The sequence below is a fragment of the Camelus bactrianus genome, chromosome 13 (genome assembly GCF_048773025.1).
Source record: "Camelus bactrianus isolate YW-2024 breed Bactrian camel chromosome 13, ASM4877302v1, whole genome shotgun sequence".
NCBI lineage: Eukaryota > Metazoa > Chordata > Mammalia > Artiodactyla > Camelidae > Camelus > Camelus bactrianus.
Window position 1 is genome coordinate 40,554,354 of NC_133551.1, and position 26,448 is coordinate 40,580,801.

At 35.6% G+C, this 26,448-nt stretch overlaps 1 protein-coding gene across 14 annotated transcripts; it reads left to right on the forward strand.

Annotated features, from left to right (window-relative positions):
• Positions 1 to 2: 2 nt before the first annotated feature.
• Positions 3 to 25,092, forward strand: IFT25 (intraflagellar transport 25). 14 transcript variants are annotated; one of them, XR_012511270.1, is made up of 8 exons: positions 407 to 558; positions 8,268 to 8,366; positions 9,060 to 9,172; positions 16,333 to 16,439; positions 17,980 to 18,048; positions 20,162 to 20,205; positions 24,044 to 24,155; positions 24,299 to 25,092. XR_012511270.1 is itself a non-coding variant. In XM_045514283.2 (7 exons), exons 3-7 carry the CDS (start codon positions 9,075 to 9,077, stop codon positions 22,047 to 22,049), a joined length of 432 nt encoding a protein of 143 aa, XP_045370239.1. In that variant the 5' UTR covers positions 183 to 206; positions 8,268 to 8,366; positions 9,060 to 9,074; the 3' UTR covers positions 22,050 to 22,134. The 14 variants fall into 14 exon arrangements, 13 of the variants coding, with proteins under 13 accessions (XP_045370242.1, XP_010950061.1, XP_045370243.1 ...); XM_045514283.2 differs by lacking the exons at positions 407 to 558; positions 24,044 to 24,155; positions 24,299 to 25,092 and adding exons at positions 183 to 206; positions 21,936 to 22,134; XM_074376449.1 differs by having other exon boundaries at positions 24,044 to 25,092.
• Positions 25,093 to 26,448: the final 1,356 nt, after the last annotated feature.

The window sequence follows — 26,448 nt, forward strand, 5'->3', positions numbered from 1 at the left end:
GGGCTGGCGACCTGAGGGTGGAGGGCTTGGAGCTCGGAGAGGTGGGGACTGCGCGTGCGTGCTCTCTCGAGGGCGGGTCTCGTGGGTCTTACAGGCCCTAGAATTTGAGCTGAGCTGGGGGAGGGTAGGCAGACCACGCTCAGATGCTTGCCTAGGGAAAGGCCTTTGGGCGGGGCTACGGTGCTCAGCCCGCAAAGTAAAGAAGGGTACGGGGCGTGGTCTGGGGTGGGCCTACGGGAGGGGTGGATCGTAGAGCTGAAAGAGGAGGTTTGCGCGCCCGGGAACTCAGAGGCGGCCTGGACGGAGCGGGACGCGGCTGGGACCCAGGCCGCGGCACAGAACGGGGCGGGACAGGGCGGAGCCTGCGGGCGGGGTGGAGCGAAGAGCCGGGAGTAGAAGGCTCCGGGAACTCCTCCAAGGCCTGCGGAGAGGGAAGGGGGCGGGGTTGGGGCGCGGGGCTGTAGGGAAATCCCGAGGCCCGACTGTCCTCGCCGTTGGAGCTAACTGGAGGCCTAGGCGAGCGAGGCGGCCCGGCGGGCTCAGCCCGCACCGGGGGAGGTGGGAGCCTGGTCGGGCGAGGCCGACCGAGGGTGATGCTGGTGGAGGAGGGAGCGAGCGAGCGTGGCGGGGATTGTGAGGAGACCCGCGGCGCGGAGGCGGACGGTGGGAGGGCGCGGAGGAGCGGCTCGTGAGGGGAGGCTCGTGAGGGGGGTGGGGTGGGGGATGTGTGGTGCAGGTCTGTTCTTTCCCCGGAGTCCTAGAGACACTAGTGACAGCTCACGAACTTTTTGGAGGCCTGAAATAATGTTTTGACCCCAAAAAGAGAAAATCAATTGCAAATCGAAATTAATAAATCTATCAAAATGTAACAAATCAACTGGAACGTAACCCGTATATTTAAGAATTACATTTGACGTTGATTCATTTAATATAGTTTGTGTAACTTGGGGCGGGGCGTCCAAAAGTATGAGTATTTAGGGCCCTTGGAGGTCTGGAAATGGCCTTAAACTGAGGAGAGGGGTTTGGGATGGAGGTGAAAAGGCGGTATCAGGGCTGGTTGCCTTTCAAGTAATACCAAGCTAAAGCACCTGGCACTGGGGAGACAGGATGGACGTGTTCTAATTTACACAAAAGTACCAAGTGGATGATGATGTGGGAGAGGGTTTGAGGAGTATAGTTGTAGGAGTACCAGAGGCAGGGGGCTAGTCAGGGAGAAAGGAAGCTGAAGATTTGGCGCAGAGGGGTTTTCGGAAAGAAGGGACATATGAACTGGAGGTGAAAGGGTGGTTAACTGGCACTGGGTTTAGAGGACAGGATAAGGCATCAGGGAAGTCCAGGGTCAGGGACCTTAAAAATTGCAAAGGATGGCACCTTAGAGCACCTCTGATGAACTGAGGCCCCAAGTGAACACACGTGAATTAAGTAAGGTGTCCCAGGATGGGGAATAGGCTACATCCCAAATCTGCGTTTTGGAGTTGCAGAAACAACCTAACTGCTGAGTTGTTTTTGGGTTTCTTTTGGATTGATTTGCATCTTTTTCATTAACCACAACAAAGGAACCTCAAAGTGAACCCCAGTTATGTTATGTAGATAATTCCACCCACTACAGGAAAAAGGAAGGATATTGGTGGCTTTAGGAGGTATGAAATGAGTTTTGTATTAAAGTACATGTTTGCTTCCTTCAGACAACTTAGGTGATAAGAATGTGAGGTAAGAAAAGAACTGACTATCTGGAGAATACATTCTCTTCCTTATTCATCTACTACACATCAATGCTAGATATATTTCCCTAAAATACAACACTTTTAAAAAAAAGAAGTTCTCTGCTTAAGTCTCCAACCTTCATATTTCCACTCCCAAATAGATTACCACAGGATTTTTCCATCTCTGCACCATACACATTTTTCGGTCAGATAATTGTTGTGGCAGACTGTCCTATGCATTGTGGGATGTTTAGCAGCATCCTAAAATGCCCACAAGATGCCAAAAGCATCACCTCCCCACCCCAAGTGTGACAGCCAAACTGTCTCCAGACATTGACAAATGTCCCTTGGGGAAGGGGCTGAATCAGCCCCATTCCAATGGAGAACCGCTGGACTACAGGCTAAAGCCTACCGTCTTTGCCTGACTTTCAGGTTTCTTCATTATCTGTTCCCAATCTACCTTTCCTAGAATTTGATTCAGTCTAAAAGAACCCCAGTTCAAGAATTCTTTCTTTAGTTTTCTCCAAAGGTTATCACCTAGTCTTCTTGGACACTTTCAAGGATGGAAAAGGTTAAAAAATCTTTACTTTGCTAGAAAGTTCTTATATCTATGATGTCTTCCTGCTTAAAATTCATATTTGTTGAGTCCAGTTCTCCCTCTTGGAGTTGTAAAAGAAAAGTTCTAAGCCTTTTTCCATTTGTGAAGACTTGTAATATTAAAACCTTTAGTCACATTTCTCTCACTGAATTACCTCTTTTTGAAACAAAATTCTCTCAACTTCCTCCACATAACATGACTTATAGACCATCATGAACTTTTTGCTCTCCTCTGAACAATGTTAAGTCTGATCATGTTCTACTTAAAATATAGTACCTAGAATGGAATACAGTATTCTAGATGTGGATCACATTGTTAGCACATAACATACTAAATTATTGGTTTTATGCTTGTCCATCTTCCTTGACTCTGAGCTTTAAGGCAAAAACCAAGTCTTAGTCAACCTCTTTGTCTTAGGTTTACATAGTCAAAGACTATTACATGGTATCTTTGCCTTACTAGCATAGTGCCTTAGTTGGTTTTCAAAAATTTTGATAGAATATAGTACCTTCTTAATTCTATTAATATAAAATAACATTCTTTTACCTTTGGGGGCAGATACTGTACACTCTTGCCTTACAGTGATTTTGCAGTCAACTAATCCTCTACGTTTTACACATAGAAGGGTTGGCAGACTTTTTCCAGATAATGAATATTTTAGGCTTTATGAGCCTTATAGTCTGCCACAGCTATTCAACTCTGTCACGGTAGCACATGGACAATATATGAATGAGCGTAACCATTTCCAGTAAAACTATTCATAGACACTTAGCTGTGAATTTCATATTTCATATAATTTTCATGTGCCACAAGATATTTTGATATTGAAAAATATTTAAAATGTAAAAACTGTTATTAGCTTATGGGCCATACAAAGATAGGTGGCAGTCTACATTTGGCTCATGGGCAGGATTTTGCCAGTCCCTGATCTAGACCATTGCTTGTGTGATTGATTTAAGTCTGAGTATCCTTGACTGGCCTTGACTGTTATCCTTATTAAATATCTTATTCATTGCAACCTGTTTTTCTAGCTTGTTCAGATCTTTTTGTGTGCTCTAGCATATTTTCTGTCATGTAGCATTATTAGCTGACATCCCAGCTTTGTGTCGTCTGCTAAATTGATAAACATACTTTTTCCATCCTTAATTAATAAAAATATTGAATGGAATAAGGATAGAGGTCTTCCACAGTCCTTTTTGTCCCATTAATCATCATTCTTTGAGTATAGTCATTCTAAGAATTATAAATGGCTACCTAAAGTGCTGCCTATCACCTTTCCCACATTTCTTCATCTAGTCCACAGGGTATCTTGAGATGCTTTGTCTCAAGTTTTGTTGTCATGTCCCTAATAGGTAGTAACTCTATCAAGCAAACAAAAAGAAATGTGTAGGTTAGGTATAACTTGTAAACTAATGTTATTGTTGCTTTCCAGTTTTACTAATTTCTTGTTTAGATTTTCAAGGCTATACTTTTAATAATAATGAAATTTAGTAATTTTATAATTTTGTTGATAAATAACATCCCAGTACATCAATCTGTATTTCTAGGAATTCACCGTATTTCTTCTTTTCAAACTAAAGGTTATCAATGTTGATAACACCAGTTCTCTGGTATCAATAGTGTTAAAAGCTATGGTAAGATTGGCAAGAAAAAAGGCAAAATAAAAACATATTAGAATATGTGCCTTTTTTCTTGATCATGGCTTTTAACACTATCAATACTAGATTTTAAAGTTATAATAGAACATGAACTTCATGCCAGTAAATATAAAAACTTAGAAGAAGTAGATTATTTTCTCAAAATATGAATTTCAGAATTAACTCAAGGTGTAGAAAGCCTAAAGAGAACTATTTGACTTGAAATAGTCAAAAATCTACACTACAAATCTACAAACACTTTCCTAGGCTTATAGAATCAAATAACCCCCATCATATACGAATAGAAAATTAGGGGAAACTCTCCAACTTCTTTATGTTGGGAGTACAGTCTAAATTCCAAAACCAGTCATGGACTAAATAACAAAGAAAAATTACAGGCCAATCTCACTTAGAAATATATTTGCAAAATTTCTAAAAATACTAGCAAACTGAATCCAGCTAAGGATAAAAACACTAAAACACTTCGGACGTTTTGACAGAGTTTGTGCTACAAACTAGGGATGCTGTAACATTAGAAAATCTTGATTTAATTAATCACGTTAACAACCTGTAGAAAAATCTGTATAATCACCATAATAAATTTTAGAAGAGCATTTGATAAAATTCAGTGCTCATTCATACTTAAAAGAAAAAAACCCCAACAATCTGAAGTGAAGGGTAACACCATGGACAGTGGCTAACAAAACCTTCAGTGAGCATCACGTTTAATGGTGAAATGTTAGAAATATTCCTTGTGTGATGAAGAATAAGATTTTTTAACAACGTTAGTTTTTTAAAGATCCCATTTACAGTAGCAATGGAAACCATAAGGGATCTAAGAGTGAATATGATAAAAGAGGTGATGATGTATTTGTAGGAAACTAAAACTTAAGAAGTGTTAAATTAATGAAGAGATATGCCAGATCCATGAATTGGGGAACTCATTGTCATAAACATGTCAGTTCTCTCCAAATTAATCTATAATAGAATTGAATTATAATCAACATCTCAAAAAACATTTTACTATAATTTAACAAAACTGTTTGTAATAATCAAGGTATGAAGCATAGAAACAAACAAAATTTGAAAGTTAAGTAGGAGATTTTACCTTACCAGATACTAAGATTTATTCTATCTTATCTAGCCTTCTACTTTAATATTTAGAGTGTCTCTTGAAAGAGTACCTAGTTTTTTTTTTTTTTTAAGTTCAGTCCGATAGTGTAGTGTTTAGTTTACTAATATTTAACGGAATAATCTTTGTGTTTGTATTTAAATCTATCTTCTTGCTGTTTGTTTTGTTTGTTCTGTCTTCTTTTTTTCTTTTCTACCTTCTTTCAGATTAATCAAGTATTTTTATGGTATTCTAATTTTTCTTCTCTGTCAGCCTTTTTCCTGTAACTCTTTATGTTTTTTAGTGGCTGCTTCTTTAGTCAGTAGTCTTTTAAAGAAATTTTAAGAAAATTCTCTTATGTTAGCAATGTATTTACCATTTCCAGTGGTCTTCATTCATTCCCATAGATCCAGGATTCAACTTGGAGTCGTATCCCTTCAGCCTTAAGTACTTGCCTTTAATATTTTTGTACTGTGGGTCTTACTGGTAACAAATACTTTCAGTTCTTGTTTGCTTGAAAATGTCTTTATTTTGCCTTCATTTTTAAAGGATATTTTTGCTGGATATAGAATTCTATATTTTTTCTTTCAGCACAAAAACATCATTCCATTGTCTTTTAGCTTCCATTGTTAATGATGAGAATTCAGTTTTGATTCTCCTTGTTGTTTTCCTACGTATAAGGTGGTTTTTGCTAGACTGATTTTAATTTTCACTCTTTTCTTTAATTTTCAGCAGTTGACTAAGATGTGCCTAGGTGCGATCTTCTTTGTATTTATCCAGCTATTGTTCACTAAAGTTCTTGGATCTTTGGGTTTATTTTGGAAGATTTTTAGCTACAATGTACTAAAATTTTTCTTCTACACTGTTCTCTTTCTCCTCTCCTTCTGGGATTCTAATTACATGTATTTCAGACTAGTTTGATATTGTTTTGTAGGTATCTGATGTTCGGTTCTTTTATTTTCATTATCATCTGTTTTCATCTATTTCATTTTGGATCATTTCTGTTGACCTATCTTTAAGGTCACTGACCTTTTCTTGTGTTGTGTCCAATCTAATGAATTCTTTATTTCAGATATGATATTTTTCAGTTCTAGGATTTCCATTGTTTTATAGTTTCCATTTCTCTGCTAAAATTCCCTTTCTCTTCACCCATTTTGTGCATCTTTGCACTAAATTCTCTAACCAATTTATAATTCCATCACCTTGGTCATCTATAGATCTGCTTGAAATGACTTTTTTTTTAGTATTTAATTTTTTTAAGTTTTATTTTTAAAATTTTTATTGGAATATAGTTGATTTACAATATTATATTAACTTTAGGTGTACAGCATAGTGATTTGGTGTTTTTATAGATTATACTCCACTAAAAGTTATTAAAATATAATGGCTATAATTCCCTGTGCTACTCACATGACTTTGTGTGTTGCCCATTGTGTTTAAAAGAACAATAGATGCTGAAGTAAGTAGGTAATGTTTTTTCCCAGAGAAAACACACCATTTTCTTTGTCTGGTAGCTAGGCTAAGGAGAAAAATTACTTCAGTCCATCTAGGGATTGTGTTGAGTTGTAGTTTTATTTAAATAGTTTCAGTTTATCTCTGATTTCACATATTTAAGAGTAAAATCAGTTCCTTCCTTTATCAGGGCTTTGGGATCTAAGTGCCTGAGACCATAGAAATCTTTCCTTGCTTTTTAGCTCACATCCAGTTTCCTGTGAAGCTCCACTTAAGGGTTGATTTCATTGATCTTATTAGGAGTTGAGCTGGGTTGGGGCTGGATTACTTAGTTGTGCTTCAACTCTGCCACACACAACGACATGGATAAATCTCAAACATGTAATGATGAGTGAAAGAAGCCAGATGCAAATGAATGCAAACTATATGATCCCATGTATATAAAGTTCAGGTAAAAAGAATCTGTAGCATTAGAAATAAGGACCATGCTACCTGTGGGAAGGAGGGGAGGGTGGTGACTAGGAGGGGCCATAAAAAAGGCTTCTCAAATGCTGGTGATAGTCTGTTTCTTTACCTGGGTGGTGGTTACCTGAATGTTTACCTTGTGAATATTTATTGCCTTGTATACTTACGATGTGTGTTCTTTTCTGTATATATGTTACAGTTCAAAACCAAAAAAGGAAGTGTGTGTGGTGGGGGAGAAGCTCTTGCACAAAAAAATAAAGTTAGAAAGAAAAATCAAGTCATAGAATAGAAGAGATTTGCAATGCATATAACAAAGGATTTGTATCCAGAATATTTTGCTTAAAAAATTTTTACAGATCAAAAAGAAAAGGACATAAGGGGGAAAAAAGCACGCAATAGAAAATGAGTGAAGAATAAGAAAAAGCAAATAACTGAAGAGGCCTGAATGACCTTTTATAAACATGAAAAGGTATTCAGTCTCACTAGTAATCATGGAAATACAAATTAAAACCTTACTGAACATTTCACACCAACGCAGTTGACTAAAGCCAGAATGTCTAACAATACCAAGTTGGTGACAATATGAGGAAGCAGAAATTCTCATACACTGCTGATGGTAATGTAAATTGTTTTAATTTAGAGATCAAGTTGATCAATTATTGACGTGGAAATACACTGATTCTAGGTTTCTGCAGTTTTACTTCCACAAGGAAAGATCCTATTTATTATAAAGACTTTCTCCCACATGTGCACATACACAAAGATATGCATTGCAAATTTGTTTGTAATAGCAAAAAATTGGAAATAGACCTAAATATCCATCATCAGAGAAATGGGAAATACCTTACAGCAGTTTAAATGAATAAAGCAGATTTACATGTATCAATATAATAATCTTGAAAATATAATACTGAATGAAAAAAGCAAGTAGCAAGGGATATATATATTATGAAAACATCTAAGTTTTAAAAGAACAGTACATATTGATACACATATGGTAAAAGTATAAAAATGTAGTCAGTAAGGATATTCATCAGTTTCAGAATAGCTGTTACCACCGGGCAAGGAAGGGACTGGAGTTAGTCAGTGAGGGGCTACTTACTTCTTAAAAAAAAAAAAAAGTTTGAGTCGGTATGGCAAAATGTTAAGATTTTTCAAATGTGGGAAGTGGGTACATGGTTGTTTAATATATGTAGTATTTGCTGTACCTTGTTTGTTTATTTGAAATAGTTTTAGTTTTTTAAAAAGTTAGACTTGGGACAAGGTATGAAGTATGTTCAAAGGCTTTCTCCCTTTTCCAGGCATTCTTCATCTTTTAATTCTTTGTTGACACAGCTTTCCTAGTCACTTTGCATCTGTATATTGGTTTGTGTCCTATCACCTGCAGATTAAATAGGAGGGTGAGTTCTGATATAATCTTCTGTATTCTTCCTTCTGGTTTACCCTCCAGGGTTCATAGTTGAGCTCAACAATGTCTTTTCAGGCCTTTCATGAAACTTAAAATATTACTCTACAACAGAAATGTCTAAGTTCGTGAAACAAGTGACTGATTTAGAATTTAAAAATAAGTGAAAAGTTGTCTTTTCTCTTATTTCACATTTCTACTCAAAAAAAAATGATGATAAGATGTCTTTTAAGATTTAAATAATATTGTTTGGTACTTCAGTTGATAAGCATATGGTTAAACAGTTACAAAGCATCTGTTTTTATGCTCTACATTTTTTAAAATTTCAGAAATAGAACATTATAAATCCCTTTTTAAGATTTACCCACTAATTCATGTCACTTTAGCTGACTTCTGTATAATTATTGAGGGTTTTTCATCTTGAAAGCAGAAAAGCTATGTCAATGAGAGTAGTCAGGGAGTTGTTTTATGGAGTAGTGAAAATATTCATATCTTACGAATTATCCCTGGGAGAGGTCAGAAGCTTACTTATGTCAATAAACATGTCAGAGTCCCTCCCACTTGTTGAATAGCTTGGTTGTTAATTTGTGTGCTAGGCAACAGGCTTTCTCCCTCTTCCTTTTCTCAGATAAAGTTCAGAGAATAAAAAAGTTGCATTTGTTGTCATTTTGTTTTGTTTTACTTGCAGGTTAAGTACTTAAAGATGAGAAAAGTTGATCTTTGTTTAAGCTCTGAAGGAACTGAAGTGATTTTAGCGACATCAAGTGATGAAAAACATCCACCTGAAAATATAATTGATGGGTAAGAGTTACTATTCTTTCTTCCTTAAAGTCTTAATATTAGGTTAGTGAACCCCCTGAGTACTGAGAGTACATGTTTTACATGTACAATAACTAGCAGGGTTAAACAGTTTAATAAATGGTGAACTAGATTACCTGACAATACCCACTTTAGTACCATCTCTGGAACTAATTCAGTTGTGTATATTTAGGTTTTTAATCCTTTTCTTGATAATTCTTAAACTAAAATAGCTTTTTAAAATGTGGTCTAACAAGGCAAAACTTCAAACAATGGTTACCTCATTTTATGGATGTACACATTTTAATATCTGGTTATGGTTTTATTCCAAGGTTTTCTTGGTAAATAGGAATCTAAACATTACAACTTCCTGTCTACTGCCTATTTTCTTTCTGGTCTAAGCAACATCTTTGCTGAACTGAATGCTTTACTTTCTTCTATCTACTTGCATCGTTTGGTCTTCAGCTTCTTGATATCATTCCAGTTACCACTCTTCACTGTGTTAGAGCTTATTCTACGTAGAGATAGATATCATTCTCAAACTTTTAAATTCCAAGAAAAAGTAGTTAATGGAAGAACTTTTTTAAAAAGTTGAAGTATAGTTGATTTACGATACTGTGTTTTAAGTTTCAGGTATGTAGTGATTCACAATTTTTAAAGCTTATACTCCATTCATAGTTATTATAAAATATTGGCTATATTCTGTCTGCTGTACAATATTCCTTGTGGCTTATTTATTTTATACATAGTAGTTTGTACCTTTTAGTCCCTTAGCCCTATCTTGCTCCTCCCCTTTCCTCCCCCAACTACTAACCACTGGTTTGTTCTCTTTATGTGTAAGTCTGTTTCTTTTTACTATATTCACTAGTTTGTTTTATTTTTTAGATTCCACATATAAATGATATGCAGTAATTGTCTTTCTCTGTTTGACTTATTTCACGAATCAAATACCCTCCAAGTCCATCCAGGAAGAACTTTTTTTTTTCCCCAATAGTCCTGGCTATTTTATTACTCTCTTGAGTTCTCTTTCTTGGTATTTGTACAGTGACCTGCGCTTGACTTATAGAATCATATAATTTTAGAGCTGGAAGGACTTTTGAGTTCATCTGATCTAAACCTTTCATTTAGAATTGTGGTAAGAGAGGTCTAAAGAGGTCAAGTACTAGTTTTAACTACTGAAGGCAGAGCCAGTTGTAAAATGGATCTTGTGGTTCTTTGTGTTCTATTGTGAAGTCCATGTATCTGGATAAAATTCTAGCAACTCGACCTGTTCCCATTAAGCCCAGCTGTTATCTCCTCTCTGACATCTGTTCCTTTTCCTTAGATAGGATTAGCTTATCTTTTTGTTGGGTTCCAGTAGAATTTAGTATACACCTCTATTACTTTCTAACTACCAGTTTAGGGTCTTTGTACTAAACTATAATAACTCAAGGTTTGAATAAAAAACTTAACATCTGTGCCTCTTACTCCTTCTTAGCTTTTTAGTTCCTGAAATTCAGGTAATAGATGTTTATTCCACTCTGCCTTATAGTAGAGATATAAATGTGGGGGCTTTTATGAGGATCACACATCTATAGAGATTTGCCTTAAATTGTTTGCCAGAAATAGAGATCTTTCTGAAAATACTCCTTGTCTCTGATTGGAGATAGATCAAATTTGCAAGGCAAGATCAATTTACCTTGCACACCTTTGGTGACCTTTGTTTCAAGGGAATATGTTTTTAGATCATTAACATTGGCTGTTATATGTAACAGATACTATTTTAGACTCTATCAGTCCATATTAATAAATAAGTACATAATATTTTTTACATTAGACAAAAATCCTTAGTACAGAAAACTATATGGAATAAAAGTAGTTACTAACCTGATAACTGAACAGAGTACATCAGAGACTTTTAATTCATATGCATTTCCAACAAATACAATTAGACTGTATATAGTAGATATTAACATTTATTCTCTGTTCATAAGTAGGTTTGTCTAAATGGAAGTAACTATAGAATTATTTGGACAAAATAGTGCTATAAATTTGCCCCAATGGACAGTGTTCCCAATTCTTTATTTCCTCAGAAATAGAATTTTTAAAGGTGATTATATTTTTACTTCCTCTTGACTCTACTTTTGCCCTCTGGTATTTAACATGTCAATGAAAAAGGAAAAAAATTGTACGTAAGAAAAAAATTAGTTAAGAGAAAAAGGAAGGAGAGAGAATCGGTCCCTTTGGCACATTGTAGAAGAATGATAGATTTACAGTTATAATTCCTGGGTAAGGGGACTATATGTGTTACCTGGGCTAAGAATATATTTGTTATTCTTTGAGCCTTAGTTTCCTGGTCTGAAAAATGGGGATAATACCACCTTCCCTGACTACCTCAGAGTTGTGGGGAAAAAATCGCATGACTTTTTTTATTATCACTTGAGATAATAGATGTTAAACAGTCAATAGCTATAAGGCCTTATTTAAAAGGAAATTACTATTTTGATGACTTCATTATACTTAATTATGGGGATTCAGTTATGTATTATTTTAAAATCCAAGTACATTTCTACATATCTTTGGTGTTATTATATTGGTCATGTTCATTACAAGCACCCAATAAAAAACATAGGGCAAGTAAAAATCGTAAATTTATTTAAATAAATAAAAATTTTAACTATATAAATATAAATAAAAAGTAGTTATGAAATATTAAGCATAGTATTAAAAAATCAAGAATTGTGAGTTAGGAGACCTGGATTCTTTTTTTTTCTTTTTTGTAACAGCTTTATTGGCATTTTATTCACATACCATACAGTTCACGCATTTAAGGTGTACAGTTCAGTGGCTTCCAGCACATTCAGCATTTTGCAACCGTATTATACACAATCCATTTTAAAATATTTCACCACCCCAAAAAGAAACTTCAAACCCCTTCACAGTCACCCTCTATCCCCACTAGCCCTAGGCAACCACCAATCAACTTTCTGTCCCTATAGATTTGCTTATCCAGACATTTTATATCATTGGAATCATACATATGTGGTCTTTGGACTGGCTTCTTTCACTTACATGTTTTCAGGGCTCTTCATGTTGTAGCACATATCAGTACTTCATTCCTTTTTATTGACAAATAAAATTCCATTGGGTGGATATAGCATATTTCGTTTCCCCAATTTCATTAAAGAATACTAACTTACAGATCTAAGAAACTGTAAAAGAAAAGAGACTGTATCATAGACAAATCACTGAAAAACAAAGATAAAGAAAAAAATTTTTAAACAACTGGAGCAAAAAAATACGTTACGTACAGGGGAACAATGATACCAGTGACAGCCAACTTTGCATCACAAGCAGTGGAATCCAGGGGACAGTGGAACAATATGTTTAAAATGCTGGGGAAAAAGGAAGACAAAACAAAACCAAAAAAAACCCCCTATAAACACAGAATTCTGTATCTAGCTAAAATATCATTAAAAAATGAGGATATAAGAAAGAGACCTACATCACAGGAAATGCTAGAGAAAGTTCCACAGGTTGAAGTGATATAATACTAGATGGAAATTCAAGTGTTCAGGAAGAAAGTATGTGCATTGGAAATATTTGGTGTAAATATGAGTATCTTTTCTCTTCTTTTCATTATTTTGGAAGACAGCTAACCACTTAATGAGGAAACAACATGTTGTATTGTGGGATTTATAATATATATGGGTTTAAAATATATTAAAACAATGACACAAAAGTAGAGTTCAATGTAAATTGACTGTCATGAGGTTCTATAACCTTGAGAGCAACCACTAAAAAAAGATATACACTTAAAGAACTAATAAAGGAATTTAAGGAATTAAAAATTTTTTTTTATTTACTCAAAAGTGGATAGGAAAGGAGAAATGAGACAAGAATAAATATATGGGAGGGACAAACAGAAAATGAATAGGAGGACTTAAATCCAACCCTATCAATAATTATATTAAATGTCAGTTCTAAACACTTCAGTTAATTGCCAGAGAGTGTCAGACTGGGTCAAAACGTGAGACCCAGGTGTACGCTGTCTGCAGGAGGTGCACTTTAAACATGAAGTCATAAATAGGTTGAAAATAAAGCATGAAAAGAGATGCACCCTATGAACTGTAAGCATGAGTGAGTGAGTGGCTATGTCTATATTCATATCAAGGTAAAATATAAGGAGTATTATCAGAGATAAAGGGGACATTTTATAATATTGGAATATCAATTCTTCAGGAAGAGATTACCCTTGTAATATTTCCCCTAAGAGTCTTCCTATTCCAGATGGCAACCAGGAAAATAAGTTTTGGAATGAGTCCCCTTTACATATAGCTTGTAACCAAGTATCCTTTTGAGAGAAGACCATCAAATGCAACATGTAATCCAGAACTGAATCCTTCAAGAACTTGGTTGTCATTCTGCTATAAAGAACTCTAATGGGAGCACTGGTGATATTTAAATAAAGTCTATAGATTGTTTAGTTTAAAAAAAAAAAAACCCAAGTATCCTTTTGAACTGTTCATATTTATTTGGGTTTCAGTTTCTCCAGGGGTGTGTGTGTGTGTGTATAAAAAAGGAGCTATTGGCCACTAAAAAAAAGTTGTCTCTGTTCTGTTCACAGATTATATAAATCTACATAACCCTAATGAATCTAAAACAAAAAAACAAACAAACAAAAAAACCCTGCTAGAACTAAGTAAATTTAACAAGGTCAATTCACAAAAATCAATTGTATTACTATACACTAGCAAGAAACATTTGGAAAATGAAAATTTTAAAATCCCATTTACAATAGCATTTAAAACACAAGATAGTTAAGAATAAATTTAATAAGACATGCCAGACCTTCACTCAAAACTATAAAATGTTGCTGAGAGAAATTAAAGAACTAAATAAATGAAAAGATATACTGCATTCATGGTTGGAAAACTCAATGGTGTTAAAATGACAATTTCTCCCTAAAATGACCAGTACAATGATTCAGTATAATCTCAATAGAATTTTAGAACATGTTGGTTCTGAAAATTATATGGAAATACCAAGACCTACTCTGGTCAAACTAATCTTAAAAAAAAAAAGTTGGAACACTTACATTATCTGATTTCAAGATTTAAAATAAATATACAGTAATCAAAACAGCATGGCATTTTTGTCAAGATAAATCAATCAATGGAACAGTAGAGAGCCCAGAAATAGACCCACACATATAAAGTCAGTTAATTTTCTATAAAAGGCTAAGGGTACAGAAACAGATCAATGGAATAAACTGGAGCGAGCAAAAAAACATGCACCCATATATAGTGCATTACTTTTAGAAAAAGATACAAAGGTAATTCAATAGGAAAGGAAAGTCTGTCTAACATATGGTGCTGAAATGACTGAGTAAACAAGTGGGAAAAAAATGAATCTCAACCTCTACCTCATACTAACCACAAAAATTAATTCAAAATGGATCAATTCAATTCAGAGCTAAAATATTTAAGCTTCTAAAAGAAAACATAAGAAAGTGCTTTCATGACAACAAGAAAAACAAAGATTTCTTAATGAGGACACAAATATCACTAAGCATAAAAGAAAAAAGTAATAAAACTGTACTTTGCCAAAAATAAACCTAATACTCATTGAAAGACACAATTAAGAAAATGAAAAGACAAACTGCACACTGGGAGAAAATATAATACGAAAGTCTGACAAAGAACTCCTACAAATATATAGTAAAAATACAAAGAGCTTTTTTAAAAATGAGAAAAATACTTAACAGACATTTTACAAAAGAAAATATATGAATGGCCAAAAAGCACATGAAGAAAGGGCTTAGCATCATTTGTCATCAAGTAAATGCAAATTAATACCATAGTCGGACACTATTTCATATCCACTAGAATGGGCGAAAATTAAAAAGCCCGGTAACAGCAAATGTTGGCATGGATGTGGAACAACTAGAACTCTCACATGTCTGTTAGGAAGGGAAAATGGCACAACCACTTTGGAAATCTGACATTTTCTTATAAAACTAAACATACTTCTCTACCTTATGACTTGGCAGTTCCACTCCTAGTAATTATCCAAGAGAAATTTAAACAGCCACAAAACACATGTACAAGAATGTTTATAGAAGCTTTATTCATAATAGTAAAAAATTAGAAGCAATCCAAATATTCAACAAAAATATCAAACAAAAAAATGAATAAGCAAATTATAGCATAGTCTATCATGTTAGAGCAGTGGTTTCCTAAAGGAAGTAAGGATTGTCTGGAAGGAATGAAAGGAAGTTTGTAGAGTGATGGAAATGTTCTTTATCTTGATTAGGGTATTGATTACCTGAGATATTGGTTACATAAGCATATACATTTATCAAAACTCATTGAATTGCACACCTAGGAGAAATTTCACTATAGGTAAATTTTACCTCCAAAAGAGAAAAATCTTATATAATTAAAATAGAAATGATTGTCTCTGTAGTCAATACTATATATGTACATATATATAGAATTTTATATAGTATATGACTAACATTGAGTGCGTATTTTAATTTTTTTCCAACAAACATCTTTTTCAAAACATACTATGAGTCAGCCATTGTGATAGTTCCTGGGGATATAAGGGTGAGTAAGAGAAAGTAACTGGACAAAGAGTGTGTAGCAGGAACCATAAAATGCTGTGTGTGAGGTGAGTGCAAAAGAGGGAGAAAGTGATTCTAATTTGTTGGGTTGGAGAGATAGGACCAAAAAGTGAATAAACTTTTGCAAGGGAAGAAGGGCTTCTTCGGTCAAGAGAACCTCATAAAGTAAGACACAGAGGCATGAGCCAGCATGACGTGTTTGCAGAATTTTAATCGGTCCAGTGCGACTGCAGTAATGAGAGATGATATCATGATGGGACCAGATTGTAGACGGTCATATATGCCATACTAAGGAGTTTAGATTTATAGGCAATAAGGGGTCACTGCAGGCTTATAGAGAAGAGTGACATAAGTTCTATGTTTAAAAAAATATATCTGGTTAGTAGTAAAGAATTATTTAAGTTGGGGAGAGATTAGAGGCAGAATGAACAGTTAGGATGGGGTTGCAAGACTCTAGTGGTCTTTTTTTTTTTTAATTTGTTCACTAGAATTTTGTGAGTAAACATTTGAAAACAGATGGTTATTCTTTTCTCTTTTTCTTTAAAATTAACAATAGAAATCCAGAAACATTTTGGACCACCACAGGAATGTTTCCCCAAGAGTTCATTATTTGTTTTCACAAACACGTAAGGATTGAAAGGCTTGTAATCCAGAGTTACTTTGGTAAGCAAATCATGTATTAATTTTCAACATCTTTCAGTTTTTCCAGAGGCAGAGGGCACATATGTAAACTTTTGGCAAAACACTATAATTTTTTTTTACAGCATGGAATCCAGTTTTATTGCTGGGGGTGATGGGTGGGGAATATGGGTTAACTGCCTTGAGCACAATTAACCTCTCTGAAACTGCACATTTGAAACCCTTCCAAAGCACATAATAATTTCCATGCAATTTACTATGTAAATGCTTTTGGCAAAAGACCCTGTTATGAACATAAGAAGCCAGCTTGCCAGAACACTAGGTTCCTTGATGTCTTTATTCCAGATTCTTTTGGCTAGGGGTTCTCTGTCAAAATCTTTCTGGAAATCTGATAACCCTGATTATTTACATTAGATAATTTTGATTCTTTTATTAATAATGGTATTTTTTGAGGGATTTAGGAGAAGTATCTCCCACTAGAACATTATCCTAATCTTGTCATATGTTTATTTAAGGATAAAGTGTGTCAGACAAAATCATAGCAGGAAACAGGATACATCCCACGTGGCTCAAATGAAGAGACTTTATTGATGGGACTATTTATGGCCTGGGTTAAGGGAACAAACTAGGGATGGTGAGACACCAAGAAACTGGCTACAGCAGTAAGCCATTACCTCCCCTGGGCCAAGGGAAGGAAATAGTATTACTGGAGCCCGGCGAGAGCTGGAGCCTGTGGATAAGGGCCTGCCCAACAGGGGCTGTAATCATGAAGGCACGTAACTTCTGTCAAAGACATGATACTGAAGAGGGAAGGGAGTGGAGAAAATACAACCTGATCTCACTTCCCCACAACCCTTCACTTTCCTCCCAGTACCTCCAATTGGCCAAATCTGACTAGTAGCCAGTGGGCAAGTGAGTCCAGATGATGCTGTTCCCAGGGGCCCTCCCCTCAAGGCACAGAACAGGGAAGGGGAAGAATGGATTTGAGGTGAGGGGAGCTGGGTTAGGGGTAAAGGAGAAAAACCAGTGCAGAAGGAAGATGACTGCATTCTCTCTTCTGTCATTAATTGTAAAGGGTCTGGAGTTAATTGAATTCCAGTTCTGGCACTTACTAGCTGTATATCATTGAACACTTCACCTGACTTTCTAAGTTGCCTAGTTTCTTTAAGCCTTCTCCTCATCAGTAAAGTAAGATTGAAGTCAAGAGTGAATGAATGAATATGTCTGACTCATAGTAGTTTCTCCATAAAGTTTTATGACCAAGACCAATAATAGTATTATTATTATTATTGCTATTATTATTATTATTTACCCCCCCCAAATCCGGATGATACCAAATTCAGAAAGTTTCTATTAGCTTTGTGTTATATATGCTTGCAAACATTTGTCAGAGTGCAGTTACACAGAGTGATTTTCAGAACGTAGTGTTCCTGATCCCAGTACTTTGTGCAGTCCCACCAATGCCTGACCCTCTCAGACAGAGGAAAAAGGGAATATAGGGACAGCAAAATAGAGTCAGGTAAATAATTAACACTTTATTTATTTTGTTTATTTACAATGTCAGTGCGGACCTTGAGGATTGAAAAGAGCACTTCTAAAGAGCCAGTTGATTTTGAGCAGTGGGTTGAGAGAGGTATGTGCTTGTTTCACCAGCATTGTTCTGATCATGAGGGAGTAGAGAATTGTCCTTTATTCTGTATTTCCAGTCGGGCTGCATTTTGGTGAAAAAAGAGGACTTAAATGCTTCTTGTGACATATTTAGAGCCTAGAAAAACCCAGGCATAGTAGGCATAGTAGAGAGAGAGTAAGTGAGACATGGAGTGGAAAACGGATGTAAGTGGAAGCCTGCATATTGAATGGTGGGAACTCTAGCCTTCTTCCTGTGTTCTGCTGTTTATTGTAGCCACTAGGAATAGAGCTCCAGCCAGGAGATTGGAGGATTCATCTTTGGAGAAACTGAATGGTCCCAGAAGAAAGATCTGTGTATGCTGACAAAGGCTAGCTCATTTCCTGGTCTCCCTTTCAAAGTCCAGTAGTCAACAAGTCCAGCTCGTGAACAGTTTTCAGATGATCTTTTCATAAGAAACAAAGAGCCAGAAATCACCAGACATATGATGAAGGCCTTAAACCCTGAATATAATCAAGCCTTTAGCTCTAATTCTAATCTACATAAAACAGAGGATAGAGAACAAATTAAATGAAACCACAAGGAGGCAATATGAGAAAATTTGGGACATTTTACAGGACAACTGACCTGTTCTTTTCAATAAGTCAGTGGCATGGAAAAAACTCTGTGTGTGGGAGAGAAGGCAGTTCAAGACTAAGAGAGACTTAATTCTGATTTTAATAAACCAACTAGAAGAAGACATTTTGGGGTACAATGGGGAAATTTGAATACAGACTGAGTATTATATGATATTAAAGCATTTTTTAATGTTAGTATAATAATGGTATTGTGGTTATGTAAGAAAATACTCTTATTTAGAGATGGATAATCAAATATTTAAAGGTGAAATGTGATGTCTTGGACTTGCTTTAAAATACTTTAGCAAAAAATTAGATGAATCAGGTATGGTGAAATGTTAATAATTGTAAATTCAAGATGATGGGTATATATATATAGGCATTATATCCTGTCTTTTATGTATATTTGAGATTTTCCAATTTTTCATAATTGAAAAAACTAAGCAAATGATATGAGGTTGTTTTAACTTCTGGTAGAGGAGGGGTTGCATAAGAAAGAAAATGTGTCATAATTTATTACTTATTTCAGCAGTAAATAACATTTATATAGACAGTAATGTACCCATAAAGTATTGATTTCAAAACTGAGGCAATGGCAGGAGGGAAAATTTGCAGGAGGAGAAAGAAGAGGATATTGGTCCAAGAGGCCTAAATTTTCACATACCATAATACAAAGTCAGTAAAAAAATCGATAAATCAAGAAAAAGAATGTAAAACATATAATTCCAGGAAAAACAGATTAAACAGTTGAAAACATTTACCTCTAGGGGGCAGGATTGGAGGAAAAAGGGGTCAAGCAGGGACTTAATATTTTTCATTACCTCAGGGAAAGGTTAGGAAACAGAAGGAAAGTCATACATAATTTTACTTCCTAGAGACTTCCTATTTTGTGCTACATGCCTTTTAAAATATGTATGCTATTTTGATACAAATAAAATTAATTTCTAAATAATGTCTGTCTATTATATCAGCTAACTATTTCATATTCCCAAAAGAATGTTTGTTATAATTAATTCATGATTGAATAAGTTAATCTGTCCTAAAAGTACATAAGTAAAAGTTTTCTAAAGCTGGATGCCAGGAAAGATCAGTTCACAGGTGGCATAATTCAGCATCATAGTAAAAATTCATTGTAAGAAACTGAGCCATGAGTAACCACGAGAATGGTAAGATGGCTCCTTTCAGGCCTGCATTACTCAGTAGCTTGATCCTTGAAAAGGATTTTCACATTTTATCAATTCTTTGCTTTATATTCCTTTACTATAATTTACACTTACTTTTATTTATACTCACTAGAAATATTTTGTAGCTCATAAATACTTTATCTTTTATATCTTTCATATCAAATGTCTCTATTTTTATGTTGAATCATAACCCCAAATCACTGGTAAATCTGGTCTAATTATAGTTTACCAGGTATCATGTTTTGCTTAACATAAATTTCCATAGCTTTCCTCATGTGTTTTGAGCCCTAACTCCTTTCCGTTAAATTTGTGTTTTAGATCTAGTACACACAGAGGGGCAGCTTCAAAATGAAGAAATTGTGGTAAGTAAATATACTTTGAAGAGATAAACATCATCTTTAGCCAGTACAATGTATTTAAATTTTAAACCTATCTCCATAGTCATATAGTTAGTAAATACCTTCATAATATTATAGGTTCTGTATCTAATCAACCAAGAGAGAAAGTTATTCTCAGTAATAGTATAATCTAATGTAGCATTCATCAACTAGGCTCTTATCTGTCATAAACAGAATGACAGCAAGGATAGAACAGAATTCACTTATTTGTTTTTGTTTTATGTTGTTCATTCATTTATTTTGAAGTATTGCTTTCCTTTCTTTCATTTGATTCTGTAGGCTTTTAAAATAGGAATTAAAAAAAGTCGAGATGCCAAAATTAGATGTTAATTTAAGCATGAAAGGACAAGGGAGATTCAGATAAGGGGAACTGGAGCATAGGATCAGCAACAAATAAGCCAAAGAGAGATGAGGTGAAAAGAGAACCAGCGTTTTCTGACAACATTCCATTGGGCTTTGCTTGTCAAGTGGAATGAATGCCTGTTGATGAGGAAGCTGCTGCCTCATCAGGAGTTTCTCTGTTCCTGCTAGTTTGTCAGGCCCCTGTTTTAGACAAACACACAAAAGTGAAACAACTGAATATGTATTTTTTTAGGTAGTAGTGCTTAATCAATTAAAGTTTCTCTAAATGAGGGTTAAAGGTACCTTGTCCATTAAGTTTCCTTCTTCACAACATACTGGCAGCTATGAAATCAGTGTTTCAAAAGATTCTGCAGGAGTTTTTGAATCCTATTAATTATCTTCTCCACCACCCAAATGTGCCTAATGACTGGGGAGGCCACTGGGGACCAGAAGAAGGAATTTTATCTTCCTGTTTTCTCCATCTTTACCAGTAGGTTATGATTAGTAAGCCTCTGCTAAGTATTTTGTTTCAGAACTCACTGTGGATCAGGGAGGATTGCACCACTATAGAGCATTTGGAGAAGAGTAAGGGGGAATGGAAGGCTGGAAATCACCCATAGTTTTTGTACCCTGGCACAGCAGCTTTTACTGTACTTATTTTCTTCTAGTTATTGACCATACGCATCACATGTTATTATAGTATGTGTGAAATTTTTTGTATCTTTTAAAAATTTAATATTATATCACAAGCTTCATAAATTATAATTTTAAAATTAAATGTATACAGATAGGCAAATGTTAACTAATTTCCTTTTTCCTCCCTCTGTCATTATAGTTAATGCTACAGGGACATCTTATGCCTGTTGCTGCTACTATGATATCCACCTTTTAAGTTATTTTCTAAAATTAAATTTCAAGGAATGGAATTACTGGGTCCATGGGTATAGACATATTTATAGTTATATATATATAGTCAAATTGCTTTTCAGAAAAATTATGTAAATATAAAAATATAGTAATGTTTCAGAGTAGTGTATTCTGAGGCATCATCCAACAAATGAAATCTCTTAGCATAAAAATACTTTAGAAAAGCATTTTTAAAAATTAATCAGAATTGTACAGCATAATTTTTAGCTCCACCTGCTAGTCTTCATCAAACCAAGGCTGATATTTGGCTGATACACATCAGAATAACTGTACTGTTATATGTGGCTGATTTCTCTTCTGAATATTGTATCTCATAAATCATTACAATTTAGAATATTATTCTTGCATCAAACCCTTCTGCTCACTGCTTGTTTAATGGTTAACTAGGATTGATAAAAGCATCTGTATTGATCTTTCCCCTACAGGCACGTGATGGCCACGCCACTTACTTGAGATTCATTATTGTATCAGCCTTTGATCATTTTGCATCTGTGCATAGCGTTTCTGCAGAGGGAATAGCAGTCTCAAATCTTTCTTAACAATTATAACAAAATCCTCTTGCACAATTTTAATAATATATTTATTGAAACATGAAGCTGTCGTTATTAAAGGGATTTGTATCAATCTGTTTCAGTTTTTATTTATTTTCTCTGTAACATTTTGTAGGAATTTGGTTCATCAGTCAGTAGTGATGGCCAACATGTGGGCTATAAGAAAACTTTTACTTCAGCATTCAATTTAATCAAGGAAATGACTATACATGAAAACTCAGCTGATAATACCTTGTGTCCCCACAACATCTAACATGGTGTCCTTCAGATGTCAGTACATTAATTTTTTAATTGATTGATTGATTGATGCAAAGGGCTAAGTGAACAATGTGGACAGTAAACAATGTACAATTTCAAGAAAGAGAAAGTCTTTTATGAGAAGGTTTCATTGAGGTCATAAAACTTGAGCTTTAGCTTATTTTTTTCTTTTAATTTTATTTTGTCCTCATTTGAAGACCTCGGAGAAGAGTTAGGAAACACATAATCTTACTTCCCAGAGATAACTAATGTTGATATTATTTGATTTTCTTTATACTTTGGGGAGGTTAGGAACAGGATAGGACAGCTTGGAGGGAAATAAAACTTCTTTGAATGTATCTTACCATATAGCTTGAATTTGAAAACATATATTTAGTCAAAAAGTTAAAAAATTAAGCAATTTCAAAATATTGAAAACAAACAGAAATGTGTGAACCTAACTTTATTACAAATTGATAAACACACAGGAAAAATGACATTAGAACATAGTATTTTATCTATGCAGTCTATATTCGCTTCTTAGGGCTGCTATAATAAAGTACCACAAACTTGGTGGCTTAAAACAATAGAAATTTATTCTCTCACAGTTCTGAAGGCTAGAAGCTGGAAGTCAAGGTATTGGCAGGGTTTGTTCCTATTGGAGTTTCTGAGGGAGAATACATTCCATGCCTTTCTCTTAGCTTCTGGCTTTGGTGGCATCTCGGCATTCCTTGACTTGTGGCACCATAGCTCCAATTTCTGCCTCCGTCATCATATGGCATTCACTCTGTGTGTCTTCACATCATCTTCCCTCGATGCATATATTTGTTTCTGTGTGTCCTCTCCTCTTCTTAGGGACTCCAGTCATATCGAATTAAGGGCCCAACCTACTCCAGTATGACCTCATCTTAACTAATTACATCTGCAATGACCCTGTTTCCAAGTAAGGTCACATTCACAGGTACCAGGGGTTAAGACTTCAACATATCTTTTTAGAGATACAGTTCACCCCACAACACAGCCTTAGTGAAATATATATGTGATTGTTAAATTTATGTGTCATATTGACTGGGTCACAGTGCCCAGATATTTGCTCAAGCATTATTCTGGATGTTTCTTTGTGGGTATTTTTTGAATGAGATTAACATTTACCTTGGTGGAGATTGAGTAAAGCAGACTGCCCTCCATAATGTGGACAGGCCTCATCCATCAGTTGACGACCTTAATAAAAAAAAAGACTGATCTCTCCTGGGCAAGAAAGAATTCTGCCAGCAGATGGGCCTTCTGGCTTGTACTGCTACCTCAGCTCTTCCCTGGGTCTCTGACCAACTCTACAAATTTTGGACTTGTCAGCTTTCATAATCACATGATACTTTCTGATAACTTGCTTACCAATCTCAGCATTCTAGAGTGGCAAGAGAGGAATAGCCACAATGTGCAAAACACTTTGAGTCTTTGCTCACATTGTATTTGCTATCATCGTGCTTTTCCCAAATCATGTCATATGGCCAAGCCCAGAGTCAGAACAAGAGGGGTCCACCTAGGGCATGGATACAAGGAGGTGTGACTACATTGGGGGTGGAGGCAGAGAGTAGTGGCTATTACTGCTAGAATCTACTATAATTAAACACTGTATGCCTCCTAATGTGATGCAATATGAAGCACATAGACCAACCCATGAAGTGTTCTTGCAAAATTACTGAGCCTGAGTCAAATCAAGTTCTAGAGTTATCTTTCATTTTCAGGAAATTCAAGGGAGAGAGGAACAAGTAAAATGACACCACAAGGAAGCAAGTAGACTTGTAGCCATTAATGCAGCTCACTGAAATGCCCAGATCTCTGCCTTCCCTGCCCATGGTAAGATATAATTCCTGGCCTTCTTTGTTTGGGTAGGGCCATGTGATCAGTTTTGGCCAATGAGATGAAAGGTAGTTGACCTCTAGGCTGAGCATTTAATTGCTTACAAGAGACCCTTCAAAGCCCTTTTCTCTCTCCCCTAGTGACCAGCCGTGATGTTCTACATAGTTTAACTACTTCATCGTTCTACCTCTGGGAGTAAGACTGATGATAGCAGGTAGCAGAGCTCCCAGTCAGTCTGTGGTAGACATATAGAAGGAGAAATAAAGCTTCATTGTTTAAACCAATGAAATTTTGGAATTGCTTGTTACCCTAGCATAACCTGGCCTATCCTGGCTGATATACAGAGAAATCTAGAATGTGGCTTATCCTACAGGACAAGTGGTCTGGTTTCTTCAACAATTCAGTGACATGAAAAATGTTAATCAGTTAAGGAAGTGGTTCCATTCTAGATTCAAGGAAATGTAAGATCCCCAATAAACACATGCCATGTGTGGATCTTATTTGGATGCTGATTTGAACAAACCAACTGAAAAAGACATTTTAAAGATAATTGGGGAAATCTGCTTATGGGCTGGGTATCATTGTTCATTTTGCTAGGTGTGAAATACTGGCATCAAGCTTATGTAAGAAAAGGCCTATATTTTTCAGAGATGCGTATGTATGTATGCATGTAAGGTAAAAATGTAAAAAATGTAAGGTAAAAATGCGTATGTATGTATGTAAGGTAAAAATAACATGATATCTGGGATTTGCTTTAAAATACTTGAGCATATTTTTTAAAGGAAAAAAATGTGAGTTGAAGCAAATACAGTAGTAATTTATTGGATCTGGGTTATGGATATATGGGGCTTCTTTGTACTAGTCTCTCTACTTTTTTATATGCTTGAAATTCTTCATAATAGAAAATTTAAAATAAATAATGCTATGGAGGATATCTTTATGTGTAAATCTTTTCCTCCCTCTCATATGATTTTTTTTAGAAGAGATTCCCAGCAGGAAATTAGTCAAAGTTAGGAACAGTTTTAAGTCTTTTAATACTTTCTGATAATTTGCTTACCAAGATTTGTTGCACAAATTTACTCTCGGAAAGGTAGGTTTTAGATCAATGGAGGAGAGTAGAAAAGGTCCTTCAAGAGTGACATTGGTGCCGTCAAATACATGAGGGTGAGTGAGTACTCTCATAAAACGTATTTGAGGAGTGGTGAATACATAAGTCTGACTAGGGCAAAGGGTAAGACCAAAACCGTACATTACAGCCAGATCACAGAGAGCTTTTAATGCTTTCAATATTTTCCCGTAACACTGGAGCCATTTAAGGTTTTTGAGAAGGAAAGTGACTTAGAGCAATTGTGTTCATGTTCAATAAAATGAAAAGCTGAAGATTTTCTTTTTGCCAGCTTCCTAAACTGGAATGTCAATAATTCTTCGTGTAAGAAACACTGTGTTAAGGCTTACAGATTGCTGGAAGGGATCTCCAGAGGTTATCTGATTGATCTCTTTGGCACAGGCCTAGTAAATTATCTTTAAGTCTTCTCTGTTTCTGTCTTCTGTGGATGCAGAGAACAAGTTCTCAGTGTAGTGCCTGTAATACCCCTTTATGATATTTGAAAACAGCATTCCTTAACCTTCATTTTTTAGGCTTTAAAAACTCATTTTCACTTGATAAAACCATTCTCAGTTTCAAGCAATAGGTTTAATAACACGTGGCTTTATCTTTTGTTTTTCACTGCTGAAGCCCATCATTTTTTAAAAGTCTCACTTGTCCCAGTTGCCTTCCCCTAGCCCCCTCATTTGGCCTTTTCTCCACCTGTCCGCTGATTCCTGACTGCCACTGTGCTGTGTGATCCAGACCTTTGAATTTGCTAATTCATCTGCCTGGAAGGCCCTTTCCTTAGGTAGCTATACAGCTAGCTGCCTCATTGACTTTGGATCCTTACTTAAAATCTGCTTTGCAGTGAGGCCTTCCTCACTGTATCTAAAGTTATAGTGTCTCCCTACCCTCACCACCAGCCGCGACCCCCAACCCTGGGATGAGGCAGTAGATGTAGCCACCCTGTGTCCTGTGCTTCAGGGGTTCTTGTACCTTACTCCTCTTTTCTCACTACCACTAAAATTCAACTTGGATTCTTTTTCCTTTAATGATATCCCAAGCATGCCGTGAAAGATGAGGCAGTACAGCCTCCTTTCAGTGTGAATATCTTGGATAGGGGGCTCAATTGAATGAATTGCCCTTGGCTCCCATGCCCTTTTAGGGACAGCCCTGCTTATCACTATCTATTTCGTCTTATTT